The following is a 23,247-nucleotide window of genomic DNA, read 5'->3' as shown; positions in this document are numbered from 1 at the left end:
TTGATTTTCTATCCAGACTACTCAAACCTTCTCCATATCAGCAACAAGGCTGTTTTCGCTTTCTCGACATTATGGATTTTTTGTGAAGATAAGTGAATGTATTTTATGTGGCCTGGTGGTGGTAATTGTAATGCAAATACAACATAGTTTTTCACTAAATGGTCCTAAATTGCTGTGCCGTTTGAGCAGCCGTATCTCTGTGTGGAAGAATGATAGTTGTTACGTGTTGATTGCTTGTTAAAGGTACAATTTTTACAGGTATATAGCACCCAAAACAGATAACTTACATTCCCATTATATTATTGGATTTTTTAGGAAAAGAAGTAAAAAATAATTCAGAGTAAACTTTTACTTGATGGTGAGAAAGATGTTGGGAAGCATTCACTCAGTTTTCAGGCTTTGCATCATACAAAACAAGATTTTGATTGATGTGGCAGACAGAAAAAGGGAAGTGCAAACTATGTAGAAAAATAGTATGTATCATCTAAAATAGTTTCTGAAATTGAAAATATGCTTCCTGTTTAGAACTCCTTACAGTAGTCCTGATATATAATGATAAGCCCCAGGGATAAACTATTTAGTAATTTCCACTCCTTTATACATATGTGGATGATCCTTCAAGTATACCAGATTCAGAATCAATGAGTCTTTATTAAGTGCTTAATAATAGTGATAGCTACACTTTAATGAGAGCCTGACAGTATGCTTTAGTTAGCACTTTATTTTTATTTTTTACTTTTTTATTTTTCTTTTTTCTACCCTGTTAACTGATAGTGCTGTTTATCCTTTTATTTTTTTTTCTAATTTATTATTTCTTGCTGAAAGGAATAGTTAGCACTTTTTACATTTTTTTTTTTTTAACAGATGAGGAAACTGAAGCTTAAAGAATTTTCTAGTTTCTCAATGGGAGAGCTGGGAGTCAGAGCTGGCTTTTCATCTCAGCATGATTTTTGTAGGTTCCTACTTCCTTACAAGTAGATCATATCTTCACAGCTCTTCTGTTCCATCATTCCAGAAGTGAGAACTGAGACTCAGAGGGGTGAAGTGACTTACTCCAGGGCATACCAGTCATACTTGATACCTTAGATTGGAGCCTGTGTCTTTTGACTCTGAGCCCTGTCTCTACCCAGCTTTCTGATTGCATCCCTGAACCTCTGCCGTTACATTCGAACAGTCCTTGAAGCTCTAAGTCTAGCAACCAGCCCTTGGAGCCTTTCCTGCTTTTCTTGCATGCAGCATGGTGCTGTTGCTTGTATAGTGAAGTATAAAATCAGAACCCAGAATGACTTCAGGGCATTAACCAGGCATGTCAAATGAAATTCTAGTGAGATTTTCTGTGTAGTGTGAAATTTTGTGAAAGTGACAACTTCACTGTGAATTGTTTTCCTATAAGTAACTTTAATACAAAAATTCTTTTGTAATATAATTTCTCAAGGCCATTGTTGTTTTTCCTCTTAGGTCATTGCTAGAATCGTGGATGGAAGCAGATTCACTGAGTTCAAAGCCTTTTATGGAGACACATTAGTTACAGGTATAAAGGTGAAGAATTGAAAATACGAACATTTTCTGCTGCTTTGAAAATCAGGAATCTCTTGTTTCAAGACTTTGATACACTTGACATGGGCTTTGTTGTTGAGAGCACTACAAATGTGTGAGCCAGTTTTAAAAGGAACTGCTTTATAAACATAATTTGTAGCTTAATGGCTTCATGGATCCAAATAGTTTAAAATGTTAATAGCTAGATGCTGTGGTGTGGGTCCCTATCTGTGACTTTGTGACATTAGTTGTATAAAAAGGTTCTTGTAGTAAAATTAGTAGAAAATACTTGTAGTCCTTTTTGTTTTTCTGGATAACAATAATTATTTTGAAAATTTCAGCACTGTTTCCTTTGTTCTTTACTGTCCAATTCAACGAGGAAGTTTTATATTGTGTTTAGCTTCCCAGAAGGATATAAAGTGAGTTAAACCTTCTCACAGCCTCTGTGTAGGTCTTAAGCTGATTCATGCAGACACTAGATTGAGAATTCAGTATATCACGTCAGGAAAAACAAAATAAGGATGTTTATAAAAGTTAATTTTTTAAATCTAAGCTGTTTAGTTTATAGGCCTTTGAAGAAAAGTTTTTGAGATAGATGCTAGACCCATAATAATCTATTTGGGACAAATGGAAGAACAAATTTTGTGAATTTTACTTGTTCATAAAAAACTTGAAAATATAGTAGTTAGTCAAAGGTAATACCAGAGTAGGAAAAAAACTAGCTGCAGAAATCCAAATTGCAAATATACATTGAGGCTTAAGGATAAATCACAGTACTTTGTCCTAGTTTGATTTGTGAACAAAAGAAGGGTTCACACTGGGAGTAGAATTTATGTTTTTGTACTTAGGTGTTTAAGTGATTAAAAGCTTTTTGTTTGATATATAGACAGGATTTGTCACCAAATTGTTCAGAATGTAACAGTCATTGTGTAGCAGTTTAAAACAAGTCAAAGCCATTTCTGCCTTCTCTAAAGATGGATGGGCTGTCTTTGTCATCTGCTTTTATGGATTTGCCTCCTACTTGCTAAGAGCCCTGTGGCACTCTTATCCCCTAGAATACACAACCTGGTTTCTTCCATCTCTTGACTGTACTGGAGTTCAAATACATTTAGGGACAGAGAAGGGGAGTGAGAAGGAGAAGAAGGGAATGAGAGGCTGGTGGTGGGAGGTGGGGGTGGGGGTGGCGGATAAGAAGGATGGGAGGAATGAGAAGGTGGGAGGCATAAAGGGTGAGGAGGTGAGAGGGAAGGACAGATTTTTCTGGTTCTCAAATGTCTCTGGAAGTTCCTCAGGCTTTCCTCCTGCCTCAGCACTTACCATGTGTAGCCTCTAGTCGTTTCTTGGACACTGTGCTTTCCCGTTTGTAACTCAGGTTTGATCAGGCAGTTGGTGAAGACCCTCCCTCTATGGGTGTCCCTAGTAGTGTGGGGACATGTTCCCTACTCAGCGCATCCTGTCTGTGCCTGGAGATCCCTAAGTGGGGCCTAGTGTGGGTTGAATCTAAGTAGTTAACAGGGTTGCGCATTTGCAGGGGCAGCATCTTTCCAGTGAGTGATGTGTTAAATTCCCATGTCTTTGTGCAGTGAAGCAGGACTAAGAATGGATTGCTGGACTTTGTGGAAGTTTACCCCTTTCTGAATTGCTTCTGTAAGTGGCAGTGCCATTTAGGATGTACTGCATAAGTTTTTGGCTGGGATTTTAGGACTGAAAGACATGTAGGTGGCCATCAAATCAGGGTTTCATTGTATCACATTAAATAAACATGATAAGTTAGCCAGGTGTAGTGACTACTGGGGCCTATAGTCCCAGCTGCTTGGGAGGCCAAGGTGGGAGGATCACTTGAGCCCAGGAGGTTGAGGCTGCAGTGAGCCATGATCTCGCCATTGCATTCCAGCCTGGGCGACAGAAAAAGACCCTGTCTCATAAATAGATAAATAAGAACATGATGATTTTTAAAAAGTCATAAATCCAGACAAAGCCAGAGTAAAGAAGAAAAAAAAAAACAAATCTTTAAAGATTCAGGCTGGGTGTGGTGGCTCATGCCTATAATCCCAGTACTTTGGGAGGCCAAGGTGGGAGGATCACTTGAGCCCAGGAGTTCCAGACCAGCCTGGCAACATAGCGAAACCCCATCTCTACAAAAAATACAAAAACTAGCTGGGTGTGGGGGTGAGTGTCTGTAGTCTCAGCTACTCAGGAGGCTGAGGTAAGAGGGAGGATCACTTGAAGCCTGAGAATTTGAGGCTGCAGTGAGCCATGACTGTGCTACTGTGTTCCAGCCTAGGCAACAGAGTGAGACCTTGTCTCAAAAAAAAATTCAGTTTTCTGGCTTATCAGTATGTTGATACTCTCTCTTATCTGTTAATTTTTCTTCAATAATTATTTTGATATTAAAAATGATATTTTTATAGTATCCCTAGTGTCTGGTACATACTAGACACTCAGATATATTAAATGAATAAATGGATATACACTAAGCCAATTATTTAATCAAATCAATCAAGACAAATGGATAACTCTACATGTATCATGACCCTTTCTAGAAGCAAAAGAAACCAGAGTCTAGGACCTTAGGAACAAGAAGATTGTGACATGAGCTGTTTTATACCATAGACAAAATCTCTTTGCATTTTAAACTTGGATCTGATATTAAAGAATGTGTAAATATGCCTCTTTCTTGTGAATTGAAGCCCTTGGAAAAGCACAAAACATAAATCTTCTTTGAACTTTCTTTTGAGGATTTGCTCGAATATTTGGGTACCCAGTAGGTATCGTTGGAAACAACGGAGTTCTCTTTTCTGAATCTGCAAAAAAGGCAAGTACTGTTAAAAATATTTCAAGATTTTCTGTTTTAATTTAACATAACGTTGAAGGTCAAATAATGAGTTAAAATTTATTGCATAAAAATGCTTAACTAGATGCCTCAGCAACCAGAACACTGTGTGCGCGGGCGTGTGTGTGTGTGTGTGTGTGCATGCGTGTGTATATATGTGCATGTATGTTAGTATTTGAAACAGTTTTTATGGTGGTTTACATTAACGTGCTGTGACGAACCATCTGGAGCACTATTAAAAATGTACTCATTTTAGGAAAATTCTCCTAAGATACTTGAGTTATAATTGCTATAGAGGACATGTACATATTCTCAGTTGATAGAGAATACTTGTCCTGAAAGTGCTTCATGTCCTGGAGGGACTCAGAGGTCTCATGGTTCAAAGATTCAGGTGGTTCTGAGACATGATCTGTTTATTCTCTTCTATCCCATTATCGCTTTAACTTTATTGTATTTTTACTTTTTGGAAATGAGAATAGTGGGTCTTTGTTACTGGAACCGTGACTTTAAAAAAGGAAGTTCTTTTTATTTATTATTATTATTATTTAATTCAATCCTCCAAGACATCAGAAAAAAGAGGGAGTTCTTGAATATCTTTTGGCTTAGTTATTATTTGATTTCATATATCATCTCAGATTTACCTAAACTTGGATAAATGTAATTCATATACTTATTTGATAAAAATGTCTTTTAAAAAAATTTTAATTCACCAAACTACTTCAGGAAATAAAATGTTTCCTTAAGAAAAAACGTGTTTAGTATTGCGTTTTCTCTTGAAATAACAGGGTAAAAGTTCTCTTTATTGATGCAGGTAATAGGCAGTTAAGCTCTTTCATACCCTAATTGAGGAAGAATTTGTCTTTGGTGACATTTTTTATCAATAAAATTGGTTTCTGTATTCTGCTATTTATTATTACTCCTTCAACTTGATTATAAAATGAGAACAAGAAATTAAAAGTAAAAATAAAAAATCACTTATAATTATACCATAAATAGCTTTTAGTAACATTTTATTATTTTTTCTTAATAGTTTCCTTTTTTAAAAAAATTGATATGCTATATATAGAGAGGTTTTGCATGTTTTCATTTAATAGTATATAGACAGTATTTCTCAAAATATTAGATATTCCTGAAATAATGACTTTTAATGAATATATAATATACTTATTTCAATAGAGGAAATGTCAGACTGAGTCCAAACAAACTCTGCCTGGCTTTATTTGTCAGCTTGGTACAAATAAACCCCAGAGGAGTTATGTTTGGCCTCAGCCTGACGTTTCATTTGTTGAAATAAGCCCCAAAGGTCTATGTGATTTTCTCATTCTTGTAAACGTAGTCATATTGAAGTCGAGCAATTACTTTGCAATTTTATACCTGACAAGGCATTTCCAGCAGAAGTAAAGAGAAATTCAGATAGACTAAAACATAAAGGAAATGGTTTATAAGAGTTTCCTAACTCATACAATCTTTAGGGAAGAAATAGTTGTATTTTTGTATCATTAAATAATTTCCTAAACTCAAGGTTAGAAGATTTCTATTACTCATCTAATCTAAAATCCCATTTATCTGGGGAATGTTGGCAAGGATGATATATTTACTATAATCCTGATGCATTAAAGAATTTCAGATGATCATCAAAATGGAAATGTCATCTTCATATCCCAGGAGGGTTTATATTCTGGCTTTTCTAAAGTGGAGAGCTAGAGAATTGTCATATAGCAGAGTTCAGCAATTCTCATTCGCATCAGTTCTTTCTTTTCTGTTACTTAAGTTTCACTTGCTGTTTACAGTGTTAGTGATTGACCTCATCCTTGACGCAACAATAGTCTTAGAGCCATGTGCCAGTGATTATACAGGTGATTGTGCAAAACTAGTGTAGTACAAACCTACAGTTACATATCCTATTGATAATGGAGTAGCACTGTACTATTACTGTTACTCTTTCTATAAGGTAAGACTAGCCAAACAAAGGGTATTCTTAGCCAGGAGTGGTAGCACACACCTGTAGTTCCAGCTACTCAGGAGGCTGAGACAGGAGGATTGCTTGAGCCCAGGAGTTTGAGGCTGCAGTGAGCTATAATTGTGCCACTGTACTCCAGCCTGGGCAACAGAGTGAGACCATGTTTCTTTTAAAAAAAAAAATTAATAAGAAGAGAAAAAATTTTAAAGGGGAGTATTCTTTCTTGTCTTTGGCTGAAGTTGTGGTGTTTGTAGAATGCATGATGATAATAGAGTTAATTCCCTTTTAAAAAGATTTTTATGTTATTTGCTTATAGGGTACTCACTTTGTCCAGTTATGCTGCCAAAGAAATATTCCTCTGCTGTTCCTTCAAAACATTACTGGTAAGAAAATAGCTTAATCAGTTTGGTTGTATTGATTCCAGAGCTGTACCATCAGTGTGGCTCATGTATTGGACAGCACACATGTAGACCACTTCATCAGAGCAGGAAGTTCTACTGGACATGCTCTTTCTGGAGGCCCTTTAAGAGTTAGCACTTTTCTTCATGTGTGTTAAATATTCTGAGGAGATTATCCATATTTTCTTTCCCCCAAGTAGCTGGGCCTACAGGCATGTGCCACCATGCCTGGTTAATTTTTGTATTTTTGTAAGACGTAGTTTCACCCAGACCATGTTGCCCAGACTGGCCTCAAACTCCTGAGCTCAAGCAATCTGCCCGCCTTGTTCTCCCAAAGTGCTGATACTACAGACATGAGCCACGAGCCACCACACCTTGCTGATTATCCATATTTTCTAAGTGAAGCTATTTCTGAGTTATGTACCTGATCAGCATTCACATGGCCACCGTTTACTCCTGTGTGTGCACAGCCACACACCCAGAAAGCAGCAGGAGCATGATCTGATCACTGCAGAGAGCATCATGCTTTTCCTAGGACCCTTTTCCTCCTCAAGATTTCAGGCACGTGCTACGGTCTTCCCTTTTATTGTACAGTTAATTCAACTTAAGTAACATCATTTTAAAATGTATGTGTGTACCCTGAACCAAAGTCTGGGGATTTGAGTTTTGGCCCCAAAGAATGGTATGACCAAAGTGAGATATGTCACCTCTCTGGACTTTACTCCAGAGATGACCTTAACATGGTGGATAAATTGATTTTTAAGGTCTGTTACGGTTGAAGAGTGAATTCTCTGATTCTCTGGTATCCTTCATTATATGTTGCAGAGTGTCTGAGATATACAGGGCACTCAGATATGTTGGTTAGCAGAAAACAGCCTCCCCCATCCCAGGCTACCTCAGCTTCAAAGGAAGGAGAGGCTCTTAGTACTTGTTGGGATCATGCAAGCCTCTTTGAGAAGGAAGAGTCAGGCTCTTGGCAGTCAACAGGGCTTGAAATAGTACTGGTGCTAAAGCGTCTTCATCCTGTGAGCTACTTAGGTTCATGATATTTGGTTAGATGAGTGTTGAGAGAAGTTATATCCAAATGGCAGCCTAAGAGGGTCCTGCATGGCAACTTATGTAAAAGGGCAGATAGAAAGGATTCTGAAGCCTAACTATACCAGAGTTCTTGTTTTTAATAATGATTCCTGGATTGTTAACCACCAGGCAGTTAAAACTCTGTGGTTTGAAGATATCTACATTTTTGTTTTGTTTTGGCCCTGTTGGGTTGAGTTTAGTTTTTCAGCATTGCATTTGAGGTTCCTGTGGGATAGTCACCTGGAGGCATATAGTAGGCAGGTGAATAAGTCTCAGCACAGGAGAGGTGTTTTAGGTAGAGATGCAAATGTAGACATCATCAGAATATGGAGGTAATTTTAAAGCTGTGGGAATAGATAAGAACCCCCCTGAGAGAACAGAAGAAGGTTCAGTGACAGTCTTCGAGTACCTCTGATTTTTTCCTTTTTCTTCAAGAGTAAAGGAAGATGGGGAGCATGATTATGCAGTTTTCTTAAGATGGGAAGGAGAAGGATTTGAGAAAGCGAAGTGAGATGCCTCAGTCTTCTTTTTGAAGGCAGGATCCCCTCCAGAGAATAGAGGGATGGTGGGTCGGGTTGGGTGGGGTGAGAACTTGAAGACAGCTGATATTTGAAGTAGGTATGGTGGGAATGTTACAATGGAGTCAAGGCTGGGGAGACTGAGGAGTTTCTGAGCTTTTCTGAGGGTCCAGCTGAGTAGGATAGCTGCAGGAAGCAGATGGTGCCAAGTAAAGGGCTGTGCTGCCATTCCTGTGGTGACTGCAGAAGGCACACGTGCTCTGGAGGAACTGGTTGGGTTGAATTGGATGACCAGATACTGGAGTTTGGCAAACCAGGGATAGTGGCAGTCAATGAGGCAGGTGAGTCTGCAGGTCCACAGATGGAAGAAATGCCTTTGCTGGAGACTTGCGGGGTAAGGAGACAAGCGAAGCCCGACTCAGTGTTATAAGGCAGAGAAAGAGGAACCCAAGTTCTGGAAGGCAGTGAAGTTGCAGAGCAGCCTCCACAGAGCTAGGGGCTTGAAAAAATAGAAGGATCCTGTATTGAAATGGAAAAATAGTGTTTTTTTAACCTTGCTATTGAGTCACTGGCAGGGACTGTTAGCATCTCTATGAAACATTCATCTTTATGTCTTCAAAGTTTCAAAGCATCACTTTAGAAAGAACAGTCTGTTTTAAAACCAGGTCAGTGAAAGCTAAAGCCCTCATAGTTGGGCTCATCACAGCACTTTGTCCTTAACTAGCCATGTCACATTCTTTTCAGCATCAAGCTGCTTCTTTGACATCATCTCCTTTTTAAAATTTTTATTTATTTATTTTTAAATAGAGGTAGGGTCTCGCTTTGTTGCCCAGGCTGGTCTCAAACACCTGGCCTCAAGTGATCTCCCACTTAGGCTTCCCAAATTGTTGGTATTATGGGGGTGAGTCACTGCACCCAGCCAAGATCATCTCTTGAAGATAGATTGCATCCTCATATTGTTTGAAGGTTTCTGTGTGCATCCAGATGAACTGCTTTAAGAAAATTTAGAAAGTGATTAGAGAAAATTTTATTTTATCCTTTTAAAGCAAACTTTTTAACGGTATGTTTCACATATAAACATTTTCTTAAGGCGAGAGGCATTTAGTAAGATGAGTTTAGTAAAACAACATGTCCTTTTGGTGGAATTGCGTTCCGCATATTAATCCCATCACCCAGAGGCTCTCTTTCTGATCTTTCTCTCAGGATTTATGGTTGGTAGAGAGTATGAAGCTGAAGGAATTGCCAAGGATGGTGCCAAGATGGTGGCCGCTGTGGCCTGTGCCCAAGTGCCTAAGATAACCCTCATCATTGGGAGCTCGTATGGAGCCGGAAACTATGGGATGTGTGGCAGAGCGTATAGGTAGGTGTCATGATTTTCTCTGAAACAAACAAACATGCTTCAAGTATAAAATACATGGTCAGTTTATTTCAGGTGTATTTGAAATATAGAATGCCATTCCCAGATCTCAATCAATTATACCGTAATTTGTATCATTTGGAGGGGTGAAATGAAATTTAATGCCAAAGGTGTTATTTGGAAGAAATCTACAATGGGAGTCAAGAAATACTTGAAATGGCTGATAATGAAAATGCCACACATTAAGATTTGTGCAGTGCAGCTAAAGTCTGGCTCTGAGAAAGGTGGTATGTAGCCTTAAAGGCATATACGGGAAAAGAAGCAAGACTGCAAGTCAGTGAGCTAAGCCTTCATCTGTGGGAAGTTCAAAGAACAGCACGTTAAACCCATGACAAATAGAAAGGACATAATGAAGAGCAGACATCAGGTAGAAGAATCAGTATAGCCCAAAGTTGTTTGGTTTGAAAGTTCAACAAACTTGATAATCCTATGCTTAAACTAAAAAATAAAGAGAGACAGCACATATAACCACTATCAGGAATGGAAAAAAGGACATGACTGTAGATCATGAGAGGATATTATGAACACTTTTATACCCAGAATTACATGGAGAACTTAGAAGTCCCATCTGTGCTCAGGCCCCTCCTCTGGAGTCTAGTCTGGGGTGTGTTCCAGGCATTTGTATATTTGTGAAAGCTCCACAGATGATTGTAATGTGCAGCCAGAATCAGGAACCACTAATTTAAAAGGCAAACATGGGCCTCTGAAAATCTATGTTGTATATTGACTTAATTTGTTTATTCTTCCTTTTCTTCCCCCAGCCCAAGATTTCTCTACATTTGGCCAAATGCTCGTATCTCAGTGATGGGAGGAGAGCAGGCAGCCAATGTGTTGGCCACGATAGCAAAGGACCAAAGAGCCCGGGAAGGAAAGCAGGTCGGTGTCGTTTTCTCTTGTTTCTCTCTGGTTTTGCCTCTCACCATAAACACCCTGGAGCCAAGGAGCAGCGTGCCTGGAAGCCCTTGGTGTTCATGGCTGGGGACCTGGCGCACACTGCCTGGCCATATTTAGACTGTGCTGCCCTGGAAGTTGTTCCAGCAAATCACATGATTTCTGTCCTTTATCTTTTTAAAGCCATTTCATTTGGGGTACTTTCTTTGTGGCCATTTAAAATTGTTTCAGAATTTCCAAGAAAACACTTTTTTATTTTATTTTTATTTATTTTTAAAATTTTTGAGACAGAGTCTCCCTCTGTCACCCAGGCTGGAGTGGAGTGCTGCAATCTCGGTTCACTGCAGCCTCCACCTCCTGGGTTCAAGCAATTCTCATGCCTCAGCTTCCTGAGAAGCTGGGATTATAGGTGTGTGCCACCACGCCAGGCTAATTTTTGTATTTTTATTTATTTATTTATTTATTTATTTATTTATTTATTTATTTATTTATTTTTGAGACAGAGTCTCGCTTTGTCGCCCAGGCTGGTGTGCAGTGGCACGATCTCGGCTCACTGCAAGCTCCGCCTCCCAGGTTCACGCCATTCTTCTGCCTCAGCCTCCCGAGTAGCTGGGACTACAGGTGCCCATTACCATGCCCGGCTAATTTTTTTGTATTTTTAGTAGAGATGGGGTTTCACTGTGTTAGCCAGGATGGTCTCGATCTCCTGCCCTTGTGATCCACTCGCCTTGGCCTCCCAAAGTGCTGGGATTATAGGCTTGAGCCACCGCGCCCGGCCTAATTTTTGTGTTTTTAGTAGAGACAGGGTTTCACTATGTTGGCCAGGCTGCTCTCAAACTCCTGACCTCAAGTGATCTGCCCACCTCCCAAAGTGCCGGGATTACAGGTGTGTGCCACCATGCCCAGCCAAGAAAACACTTTAGAAACTGACAGTAAGTATCTGAGGCATAAAGATGTTTGATTCTTAGTCATTTGTACTTAGTGAGATTTAAATAAGTCTGATGTACTACTTTGATTTTATGACCAAAAGCAGCAGAATTTTGTTCTTTCTATTTTACTTTTAGATTGTTGTTAAGGATACCCTGAGTGGGAGGGCTCCGTCATCTATTGAGAATTGAATAACATTATCCTGTGTATAAATGAAGAAAAATGGAAAGGGCAGTGGAAACTTGATGAAAGGCAGATCAGCAAGCGGCTGCTTTTAAAATGAATTCTTTTGTTTGTGTCTCTGTTGGAGATTGTTTTGAAATTTTGCATTAATTTTTATTAGTTACAACTTTTAACTCCTGCGTAAGCACCAAGTATGAAGATGATGGATGTGTGTTCCTGAAGTTGCTTAGGTGCACTGTTGTCTCATTATGGGAAGGGATGGAATGGAGGGAGCCCTGTCTGCTCTGTGCAGGAATCATCAGGTCTTCTACCTAGATTGTGGAGTGAGGTACTGCCTCCCTGAATGCATCCATCCATGCCTCACATCCCTAGTTGTCTTTTCCAAGCACTCGGAACTCTGGAGACTTACATTGAGGTTTCAGATTCACTTTAGTACCTACTAGTATCAAAGGAAACAGATAGCTTTGCTTTTGTGCGAGTGGTTGGGGTGTGGGTGTGTGGGTGGGGGAGGTGAGATATGAAATTCTACCTGATACTTCAAAGACATGTCTGAAACTCTATGAAGCCTAGCATGGTGATCTCTTATTAAGTAGTTATTCTTTGATTACTTCAATATACAGATACTTGAATTCATTCATTTTTATATAGGAAAGGAAAGCACAGTGTGTTAATGGTTCTCCCTCAGAATTTGTGACCTAGAAAATGATATTAAGGTATTAGCATATTTACGTAAAAGAAGGTAGAGTTTATTTGGAATAAGTCTTTGTTTCTGCTGTCGAGTTGCTTTTTGAGTTGAAAGTATTTTTCAGGGTTTCAAATTAAGTTCTGCAGATTTTTACATCTGAATTAATTATCACTTGATCCTTGTAATACTGATGGGAAGGCTGTGAAATTCTTAATTAGGGGAAAATATCTCTCAGTTCTCTGGGAACTTGACTGAAAAGGTTATTCAAGATTTGGTTGGTATTTTACCCCTTTAAGCTTAAACATTTAAGCTTAAGTTTTAAATTTTGGCTATTTTAAATGAGAATCTCATACTTTTCCACGTTCTTAACTGGAGGTTGCTAAGTGTAATGCAGCCCTTTTGTTGGGTTGTATAATTCACATCTATTATTGTACCTTGCTGTGATACACAGTACCCTGGGCTTTCACCTTACGTGAAATAGCCTCAGGATATTGTCTCTGTTAGGAGAGATGGGATGGGGCACTAACTTGATACTCATGTCTTAGGTGAGAGCGTGTATGTTAATGATCACTTGTAATTTATACATCACTATGCACATGTTAGATGTAACATTATTATTCATGACATCTGTTGTTTCTTTTGAATTGAGATGATCTAAACAGGGCCAGTTGTTCACTGAAGCTGACTTACTCATGGCCTCTTTTCCTTTAGTTCTCCAGTGCTGATGAAGCGGCTTTAAAAGAGCCCATCATTAAGAAGTTTGAAGAGGAAGGAAACCCTTACTATTCCAGCGCAAGGTGGGGGCCAGAACATCACTAACTCTCTGATGGGTGCAGATGGCAGTCAGGGGAACAGCTTTACAGAGCTCTATGTAGTTGAGATGGTCCAGCATTCATAGGAACTGGAAAATAACATTTGGACACACTTAATTTTGTACTGTTGTTTCTTTACAATCTGAATGGCTATTGCTGAAATGCCACCCCTCCTCCCAGCATCCCTGCACTGTGGACTCACCACCAGTGGTCTGATTCTCGCTTCCCTTGTCTTCCCCCTAGTTGAGGTGTCTGGGGCCTGGAGGGGTCCTGCAGCCCGAGGTGGGCCATGTTAGGAGCCGAGAATAAGTTATAAGCTTGGCTGTGTTACTTCAGCAGTTCTAATTTTTGGTTAAAAACCCCTCTCCTTGATCATTTTGTTTTTACCCCATTTTAAACATGAGATTGGTTGAACACTTACTGGCATTTGTTGACAAGTATGCTTGTACGTTTGAAAGGTGATTAGTCACTGCCAGGGTCTGTGTGTCAGCGCCAAATAATTACCTCACAGACCATTGCCGCTGTTGGCTCTGTTTTTTTCTTACACCACTTAATGAGGTAATAAATTATCATGCCTGTCCCAGCTGAAGACCTGCTGGTGCCTGCTTTCACATCTTTCTTCAACAACTTTAGTGTTCTGCATTCCGAAGACTGATCTAAGCTTCATGTCTTCCTTTCATGCCTTGGGCAGATGGAAAAAAGAAAGTAACTCTTTCTGCATCTTGTAAAATTAGCTTATGTTGTAATTTATGCTGGCGAAGGCAAACTGGAGAGGAGAGGGGAGAGAAAAGAAAATCAGGCCAGGCACAGTGGCTCACACTTATAATCCCAGCATTTTGAGAGGCCAGGGCGGGCAGATTGCTTGAGCCCAGGAGTTCGAAACTAGCGGGACAACATGGTGAGACCCAGTCTCTACAAAAAATATACAAAAATTAGCCAGGCGTGATGGTGTGCACCTGTAGTCCCAGCTACTCAGAAGGCTGAGTCAAGCAGATCAGTTGAACCTGGGAGGTCAAGGCTGCAGTGAGCCGAGATCATGCCACTGTGCTCCAACCTGGGTGACAGAACAAGGCCCTATCTCAAAAAAAAAAAAAAAAAAGCAAAAGTTAGAGTCCATTACAATCATTTGAATGGTTCCTTGGTGGATACAAAGACAAAACATACTGATTTTCAAGAACATAATTAGTTTGAGGAGGTAAATAATACCATTTGGGTGTGTGTATGTGTTTTTGATTTTGTTTTCTTTAAAGACAGAGTCTCACTCTGTTGCCCAGGTTGGAGTGCAATGACGTGATCTCAGCTCACTGCAATCTCTGCCTCCCGGACTCAAGCGATCCTCTTGCGTCGGCCTCCAAAGCTGGGACTACAGACATGTGCCACCACGCCTGGCTAATTTTTTTGTATTTTTTGTAGAGATGGCGTTTCACCATGTTGGCCAGGCTGGTCTTGAATGCCTGAGCTCAAGTGATCCTGCCTCGGCCTCCCAAAGTGCTTGGATTACAGGCGTGAGCCACCTGTAATCGTGGCTGGCCAATATTTGGGAATTTTTAAAGGTTTTTTGCTAAATATATATTTTTACAAACAAATTTACAGGTATATTTTATTGTGGTGGTTTGATTCATTTAATTAAGAACAAAATATTTTATAGTCTTTGAGAGCTAAATATGTTCCTGATTTTATCATCGTGTAAACAGACATATAGTAGCCAGTAAATGGAAAGAAGCAATAGAAAGCCGTATAAGAGGTTTGAGATGAAATATAAAATATATATTGTTAAGCTTTTCTATAGTTTTTTTTTTCCACAAAAGATTTTGACTGAAATACACAGGGACAGCTGAAATATTAAAGTTTGAAAAATTGTGTATTTTGTGTGAGCTGTTAGCTTGTTTTTCAGCCCTGGCTAAGATAAGTCATCTCTTGAGAAAGATTGCATCTTTTATTATTTTCATACTAACATTATTATTATTTTTTAATGGATTACATTCAAGACAGAAGAGTAAATGGCCCAGAGAGACTTATCTTTGGAAATAAATGTTAACAGACAGTAAAGTTTTCTGTGGATCTGTAGATTTTTTTTTTGTTGAGACAGAGTTTCTTGTTGCCCAGGCTGGAGTGCAATGGCATGATCTCGGCTGACCACAACCTCCGCCTCCTGGGTTCAAGGGATTCTCCTGCCTCAGCCTCCCGAGGCAGGAGATTACAGCTGGGATTACAGGCATGTGCCACCACGCCTGGCTAATTTTGTATTTTTAATAGAGATGGGGTTTCTCCATGTTGGTCAGGCTGGTCTCGAACTCCCAACCTCAGGTGATCCACCCGCCTCGGCTTCCCAGAGTACTGGGATTACAGGCGTGAGCCACTGCACCTGGCCAGATCTGTAGATGTTTAACCCTTCTGTTGAAACAGCTGGTGGCATGGAGACAGCAGCTTTCTTTCAAAGCTGAAAGGATTTCCAAGCCAGTTTATGATACCTTCCTTGGGTTTAGTAAATCTCAGCTTCACAGTAAAATTCCCTGGCCTGCTTAGGTTTGAACATGGCTAGATCTGTCTTTTCAGAGACAGAGCTTGTTATTATCAGTTACTGGAACCTACAATGTTTTCCTTAATCCTAATAGGTTACATATGTAGCGTGCCAATTTGCTTCTGCTCAGTTGTTTTTATAATCAAACTTTTATCAGGCATTTCATTAGTGCCTCTTACCTGGGGCAGTCTTTTTAATAAACATTATTAAGCAGCCCCTTCATCACTGTGCTTACTGTGCTGCAGGCTTCAGAGGGAGTGTAATCAATTCACCTGGTTGCAGATGACAAGAGTGGCTTCCTTTTTATTGGATGTTGATACTTTAGGGTCCCTATTATGAATGTTTTATGAGCAAAGATTTGATTCATGTCTGTCAGTGTAAGAATGGTTTAATAATTGATGCCAGGTTCAGATACTGAAGGGAGTTTATATAAAAAAAGCAAACTGCCACCTACTAATAACCTTTAAAAAGTAATATTTCTCAGTCATTTTTCCTTATACATTTGAGGTTGTCAATGAAAAGGAAACTAAAATTTCTACTTAAAAGTTTCTTCTGCAAGCAGTTTAAAGTTATTGTTTTTCCTATTGTAGCAAAAAATAAAGACCTACATTTGAAGGTATCTATTTTATTAATAAAATGTACTGAAGCCGGCCGGGTGTAGTGGCTTATGCCTGTAATCGCAGCACTTTGGGAGGCTGAGGTGGGCGGATCACCTGAGGTCAGGAGTTCGAAACCGGCCTGGCCAACATGGCGAAACCCCGTCTCTTCTACAAATACAAAAATTAGCCAGGTGTGGTAGCGCACTCCTGTAATACCAGCTGCTAGGGAGGCTGAGGCAGGAGAATTGCTTGAACCCAGAGGGCGGAGGTTGCAGTGAACTGAGATCGTGCCACTGCACTGCACTACAGCCTGGGTGACAGAGCGAGACTCCATCTCAAAAATAATGATAATAATAAATAAAATAAAATGTACTGAAGCCTATTCAATAATTTTCATAGTTTCTTAAGAGTTTGGATGGGGGTTGGGGAATATACATTTTCCAGTAAAGTTTGAGGTTATTACCTGGGTATATGTGGTTCTGCATATTAATGACAGAATACACCAACTTGGCTTATATATTTGTGTGGGAAGAAAAGGAATAGGAAAATTTTTCCTGAAATAAGTAAACGTATTGTCAAATTAGGGGTTACTTTGAGATCTCTTATAAAAGTAGTTCCTCAAGCCTTAAGCCTGACATGACATTCTGTGGTGGCCTGGGATGAAAGTCATATCATTTTTTTCCACGTTTTCCCCCTCTGTCTTGAACATAGTTTCTGTTGTGAGATTATGGTACATGGATGCTAATCAGTAGATCCATATATTACCTGAAGGAAAACTTCCTTGGCATTTCTGCACGTGGAAAGTGTATAAATGGTAGTTTGGTGGTAAATTCATAACTCTTTTTTTGTTCTTTTGTCAGGGTGTGGGATGATGGGATCATTGATCCAGCAGACACCAGACTGGTCTTGGGTCTCAGTTTTAGTGCAGCCCTTAACGCACCAATAGAGAAGACTGACTTCGGTATCTTCAGGATGTAACTGGAATAAAGTACCGAAAATTAACACATGTAGTAGCCTTAAAATTTTAGACTTCTCGAACATGAGGCTATTACAGTAATTTTTTTAACACTGTGCATTGTACTTTTCTACCTTAAAAAAATCAGTGAGGATATTTATTTAATGAACATCAATTCCTTTTAAATTTTCTTAGAGAAATTTCTCTGTGGCTCAGTTTTACCACCCATAAAGCGGAGACAGTAATTTACGGTTATCCTTTCTGACCCACAAAGTATGAAAAGTTCTGTAATCTGTAAACTCAGTTCTGTAATCTGTATTATTGAGATGATTAATATAAAGTTGTATTTTCACTGAAATGATTGTTTTGCTGGTTATGCTTGGTGATATTTTAGCGGGCTTATTTTTGAAAGGCATCTGTTACTTCAGTGGCATAAAGTGCCCTCACACTGCTGTGCAGCCATCACCACCATTCATCTCCAGAATTTGTTCTCAGTCCCAAACTGAAACTATACCATTCAAACAACAGCGCTCCCCATTTCCCCCTCCCCCGAGCCCATGACATCTCCTTATTATTATTATTTTTTTTGAGACAGGGTGTTTCTGTTGCCCAGGCTGGAGTGCGGTGGCGTGATCTCGGCTCACTGCAGCTTCCACCTCCCGGGTTCAAGCGATTCTTGTGCCTCAGCCTCCCAAGCAGCTGGGACTATAGGCACGCGCCACCACACCCAGCTAAGTTCTGTATTTTTAGCAGAGACGGGATTTCACTATGTTGCCCAGGCTGGTCTCAAACTACTGACCTCAAGTGATCCACCCGCCTCGGCCTCCCAAAGTGCTGGGATTACAGGTGTGAGCCACCGCGCCTGACCACATCTCCTTATTCTTAAATGTATGTGTTTCTCATGGTTTGATTTATTCTTGCTGGGCCATTTCAGCCCCTGTCATGGCTTCACTCGCCATCTAAATGCAGATGATTACTGCCTTGACAGTTCTTAACCCAGCTCTCCCCTGAGCTGCAGGCCTGCATATCCAGTAGGTCTACTGGACATCTGTACTGGTTGTTGTGGAGGAACCTCTGGCTTGCTCATTAAGCCCTACTGATTTTCAGTATCCCCTGAATTTCCCCACTTACTTTTGTCTTTCACTATCGCAGGCCTTAGAAGAGGTCTACCTGCCTCCAGTCTTAGCTAGTCCAGTCTACCCCCTGGAGTTAGAATGGCCATCCTGAAGTGAAGAGTAATGTCACGTTACTCCCTTCAGTGATTTCTTGTAGAAGTGCCAATCCCTGAATGCCACCAAGATCTTAATCTTCACATCTTTAATCTTATCTCTTTGACTCCTCTTTACACCGGAGAACGGCTCCAGCTGTTCTAGCTCTCTTTCAGTTCTTTGAACCTTCCCACCTTAGGGTCTATAAGGTTCCCTCTGCCCAAATTGTTCTACTCTCCCTTCTTCTTCAACACATCCTTCAGTTTAAGCACTTGCTTCTCTCAGTTTAAACTCCACTTCCTTAGGGATGTCTCTGTGACCTCCCTGTGCTGGATTAGCTTCCCTACTCTATGCTCTTGTAAAACACTGTCTACTTCCTTTGTCATAAACTCATCATTTTCCTATAAACATTAATATTGTCCTCCTGCTAGAATGTAAGCTCCGTGAGAGCGAGGATCCTCCTGTTTACCCTGTACCTCCAATGTCTGGCACTTGTAGGTGCTCAAATATTCGTTGAATGAATGAAAAACCCATATTGTAATTGATGTCCTCTGGCCACATAGTTTTAAAATTAGGTGATTGATTATATGACCGAATAGAACTATCAAATGTTTTCCTAATAAAGTCAATATTTCAAACATTTGTGTGTGATATTTAGTATTTTAAACATTTGTGTGTGATGTTCAATGTGTACCAGGAAGTCAATTTAGTTTTTGTGGGGAGAATACAGATAGATGATCAAATTCAGTGGTAGGTTACATTTTCAGAAGCAATATATTAAGTATATTAAAATAGTAATATTAAAATTTTAATGAAAATGCACATCTATGTCAAAATGATTTTCTATATAAAGACTAGGTAATATTCCTTTGGTAGGAACCATTAACAAGTCAAGGATTCATGGATATTTTAGGACTGCTTTTGCTTTTCTGGGAAGAAACTGTCCATCAATAAAACCACATTTAAGTGAATTGGATTTTTTAAAACTTATTTTTCTAGAGGCAGGGTCTTGCTATGTTGCCCAGGCTGGACTCAAACTCCTAGGATCAAGCAATCCTCCTGCTTCAGCCTCCCAAGTAGCTGGGACTACAAGCTTGCACCACTACGCCTTGCTCTATTTTGTATATTTTGTCCAACAATAAACATTTATAATTGTCTTACCAAAATAGGTAATACTTTTTAAACATTTTGACTATCATAAATATGAATTCCAGCAAGGATAATATGAGCTACTTGGAATTTGAAGAAATATACAAGTTAGTCTCTAAATTTGCCCCTGTTGGTACTTAAAGAATGAAAAAGACAAGATTACTTCTATTTTTCAGTTTATAAGAAAAGTATTTTCAAATCGAATTTGTTAAAAAAAAAAAAACAAAAAACACTTCTGCACCAGCAGAAGGCACTATTGAGTGTTTGAGTGACACCATCATTTGCCAACATGCTTATGTGCATGTCTCTCCAGAGAGAGGCCATATGTTTCCTTCACAGGGATAAATCAAAGCAGGTTTTGGAATGATACATTAATAAGATTATTTTTGAGAGGCCACATTAGTTCTAAAATGCATTGAGTTTGGTTTTATGGAAGATTAAATCTCCACTAAGAGTCTTGGCGATTTTTTTTTCTTAGTGATCTTTTAATGATTGGTTCTGAAGTTTCATATATGGAAAAATGGCAAGAAGATGAACTAGGTTATCATAGCCTAGTGTCATTCATAACATTTCCCTTAAAATGTTACAATTAAGTACAATTAATATTTAATGATGACATAGATTTTAATCATTTTCGACAAAACGTTTTGTGCCTTTCCACTAAACACTTAAAAATAGTTTGTTTCAGCGGGGCACCCTGGCTTAACACCTGTAATCCCAGCACTTTAGGAGGGTGAGGCAGGAGGATTGCTTGAGCCCAGTGGTTGGAGAACAGCCTGGGCAACATAGCAAGACCCTGTCTCTACTTAATAAATAAATAAATAAGTAAATAAATAGTGCTTTTATTTTATGTGCTTCAAATTCTCTTGTATCTGGAATCAGGATCCTGAGATCTAAGTTGTTCTTAGGGATGAATGAAATTTCTATGCCCCTTTTACCTTTCTAGGCAAATGTACATTCCATCAAGTTGACTGTGTAACTTACCATCCACATTGGGGCTTTTGAGAGTGAGAAAAAGGGGGTCTTAATAATAACTACACTGGGAAACAGGTCTGAACTGGGACCGACTCATCCCAGTTTGAACTGGGATGTGTGCTCGCTGCCTGTAACATCATCATGACTGAATACTTTGTTTGCATATCAGCTTTTGAAAATTCTTAGAAGCCTTCGCTCCAGATACCTGCTTCATGACTTTTAATATAGATTTCAGTATGATACCAGTCACATAATATGTGTGCATTAGCATTCTAGGGAGTCATTTAATTGACCCTAGAGGAGAGTTTACCATAGGGCAGGGATGATTTTGTTTCCCAGCTGTTAGTTTTCTGAGATCAGTGGTTCAATATGTCTGGCAGCTTTTTCTTTCACAAACCAAGTCACATGTTTGTGCTACTTTTTAGGGTAAGCAAGAGAAGCATTTTTCAGGGAGAATAAGGTCTTAGAAGGTGATGATTTCACAGAGAAGTTATTGCAAGGAAAATATACCCAGAACCAGATGTTAGAAGTAAGCTGGAGTAGAAAAAAAAATTTTTTTTTTTTGAGTCAGGGTCTCGCTCCAGTGCCCAGGCTGGAGTGCAGTGGCGTGATCTTGGCTCACTGCAGCCTCTGCCCCCTGGGCTCAAGTGATCCTCTCACCTCAGCCTCCTGAGTAGCTGGGACTCGGGCACATGCCATCACATCCGGCTAATTTTTGTATTTTGTAATTTTTGTGTTAGCAGAGATGTGTTTTCGCCGTGTTGCCCAGGCTGGCTTCAAACTCCTGGACTCAAGTGACCCGTCTGCCTCGGCCTCCAAAAGTGCTGGAACCATTGTGCTCAACCAAGAAAAACAATTTTTTTAAGTGTAATTCAGTAAGTGTTGATTGTAAGAAGTGAACTCAGAAGAAAAACAGGTAGAATTTTAGAATACTCAGACTAATTTTAAACGTTCTTGTAGAAAATGTATTCAACATTTTTCAGCCACAGCACTGTTAATGACATTCCTTTATCTACAGGATAATTAGAAATAATTTTTGTCTTAAAGTTATTTGTAATCTAAAAATCTAACAATGTTACTTGCGGAAAATTTAGGAAGACAAAGTGAAGAAAATAAAGTGAAAAAAAAGCTTCATAATCTCACTACCTAGAGATAACTGCTATTAATATTTTTCGTGTACTAGTCTTTTTCTATCTTTAAGAATTTTTTTTTTTGCAAAAATGCTGTGTGCTACATGTTATTCTGTAATCTGCATTTCACTTAATGTATTGTAAATATAATGACCTGTTTACATGAAATTTAATATTCTGCAAATTTTTTTTCTTTTTTGAGATGGAATCTCACTCTGTTACCCAGTCTGGAGTGCAGTGGCGTGATCTCGGCTCACTGCAACCTCCGCCTCCGGGGTTCAAGTGATTCTCCTGCCTCAGCTTCCTGAGTAGCTAGGACTACAGGCGCACGTCACGACACCCAGCTAATTTTTGTATTTTTAGTAGAGACGGGGTTTCACCATGTTGGCCAGGCTGGTCTCGAACTCCTGACCTCAGGTGATCCACCCACTTTGGCCTCCCAAAGTGCTGGAATTACAGGTGTGAGTCACCGCACCCAGCCTAATATTCTGCAATAACTCTGATGTTGCATGATAATGCAGTGCATGAATCCTCCCTTTGATTTAACTACTCCCCTATTGTTGTACCTGTAGGTTTTTTCTGGTTTCCCACATTACAGATAATGCTGCAGTGAACATCTGTTTAGTTTCTTTACATATCTGTGATTATTAGGTACATTTTTAGCAATGGTGTTGTTGGATAAAAGTGTACAGGTTAAAGTATACACAGACCTTTAAGACTTGTTGGTAAGTTTTGCTCTATAAGTGTATATTATGGTATTTATTGCTGGATGTAATGGTTACCGTGGTGTTTTTAGATACAGAAATAGCTTCCCATAGAATTAAATTGTTTAGCATAAACCAATGTTTTCTTTCATTGTTAAAAGTTGTGTCTAGGCTGGGGCATGGTGGTTCATGCCTGTAATCCCAGCACATTGGGAGGCCGAGGCAGGCAGATCGCGCGAGCCCAGGAGTTTGAGACCAACCTGGGCAACATGGCGAAACCCTGTCTCTACAAAAAAATAAAAATAAAAAATTAGCTAGGCATGCTAGTGTGTGCCTGTAGTCCCAGCTACTCAGAAGGCTGAGGTGGGAGGATCACTTGAGCCTGGGAGGCCAAGGCTGCAGTGAACTGTGATCGTGCCACTGCACCCCAGCCTGGGCAACAGAGCGAGACCCTGTCTCAAAAAAAAAAAGCTGTGTCTAAGTGACCATGTCACATTAGCAACGAGTTGTGAAGACTGAGCATTAATGCATGGGAGGTCACGGTCGTGGAGAGAACACTGGGCAGGGTGTGGACCAGTTTCGCTCTAGTTCAGCTACTAACGTGCTGTATGAACCTGAGGAGGATGGGAGGGGATTAAAATCAGCCTTTCTGGCCCAGCGATTGTTTTCCTTCCCTCCTTCTACATGCCTAAGTCTTTTCTCCACCTCTCCAGATTCCCTCTTTCTCTGCTAGTGGATGGTGCTAGGGAAGGTGGGCCGAGGGGTGAGG

At 39.7% G+C, this 23,247-nt stretch overlaps 1 protein-coding gene across 4 annotated transcripts in view; it reads left to right on the top strand.

The window, feature by feature from the left end:
• The window catches only part of MCCC2 (methylcrotonyl-CoA carboxylase subunit 2), a 75,122-nt gene extending 51,905 nt beyond the window's left edge, over positions 1 to 23,217 (top strand). For 2 of the 4 annotated variants that reach the window (XM_008966577.5, XM_003813976.5), the window contains 7 exons: positions 1,459 to 1,531; positions 4,275 to 4,351; positions 6,646 to 6,712; positions 9,526 to 9,682; positions 10,501 to 10,615; positions 13,137 to 13,222; positions 17,218 to 19,160. In XM_008966577.5, coding sequence (XP_008964825.1) covers positions 1,459 to 1,531; positions 4,275 to 4,351; positions 6,646 to 6,712; positions 9,526 to 9,682; positions 10,501 to 10,615; positions 13,137 to 13,222; positions 17,218 to 17,335 — 693 coding nt within the window. In that variant the 3' untranslated portion in view covers positions 17,336 to 19,160. Of the gene's footprint in view, positions 1 to 1,458; positions 1,532 to 4,274; positions 4,352 to 6,645; positions 6,713 to 9,525; positions 9,683 to 10,500; positions 10,616 to 13,136; positions 13,223 to 17,217; positions 19,161 to 21,387 lie in introns of those variants that run through there. The other 2 variants (XM_063604207.1, XM_034959975.3) reach the window with 2 other exon arrangements.
• Positions 23,218 to 23,247: the final 30 nt, after the last annotated feature.

The sequence above is a fragment of the Pan paniscus genome, chromosome 4, assembly GCF_029289425.2.
Source record: "Pan paniscus chromosome 4, NHGRI_mPanPan1-v2.0_pri, whole genome shotgun sequence".
Taxonomy (NCBI): Eukaryota; Metazoa; Chordata; class Mammalia; order Primates; family Hominidae; genus Pan; species Pan paniscus.
This window is presented reverse-complemented; position numbering and strand designations above follow the sequence as displayed.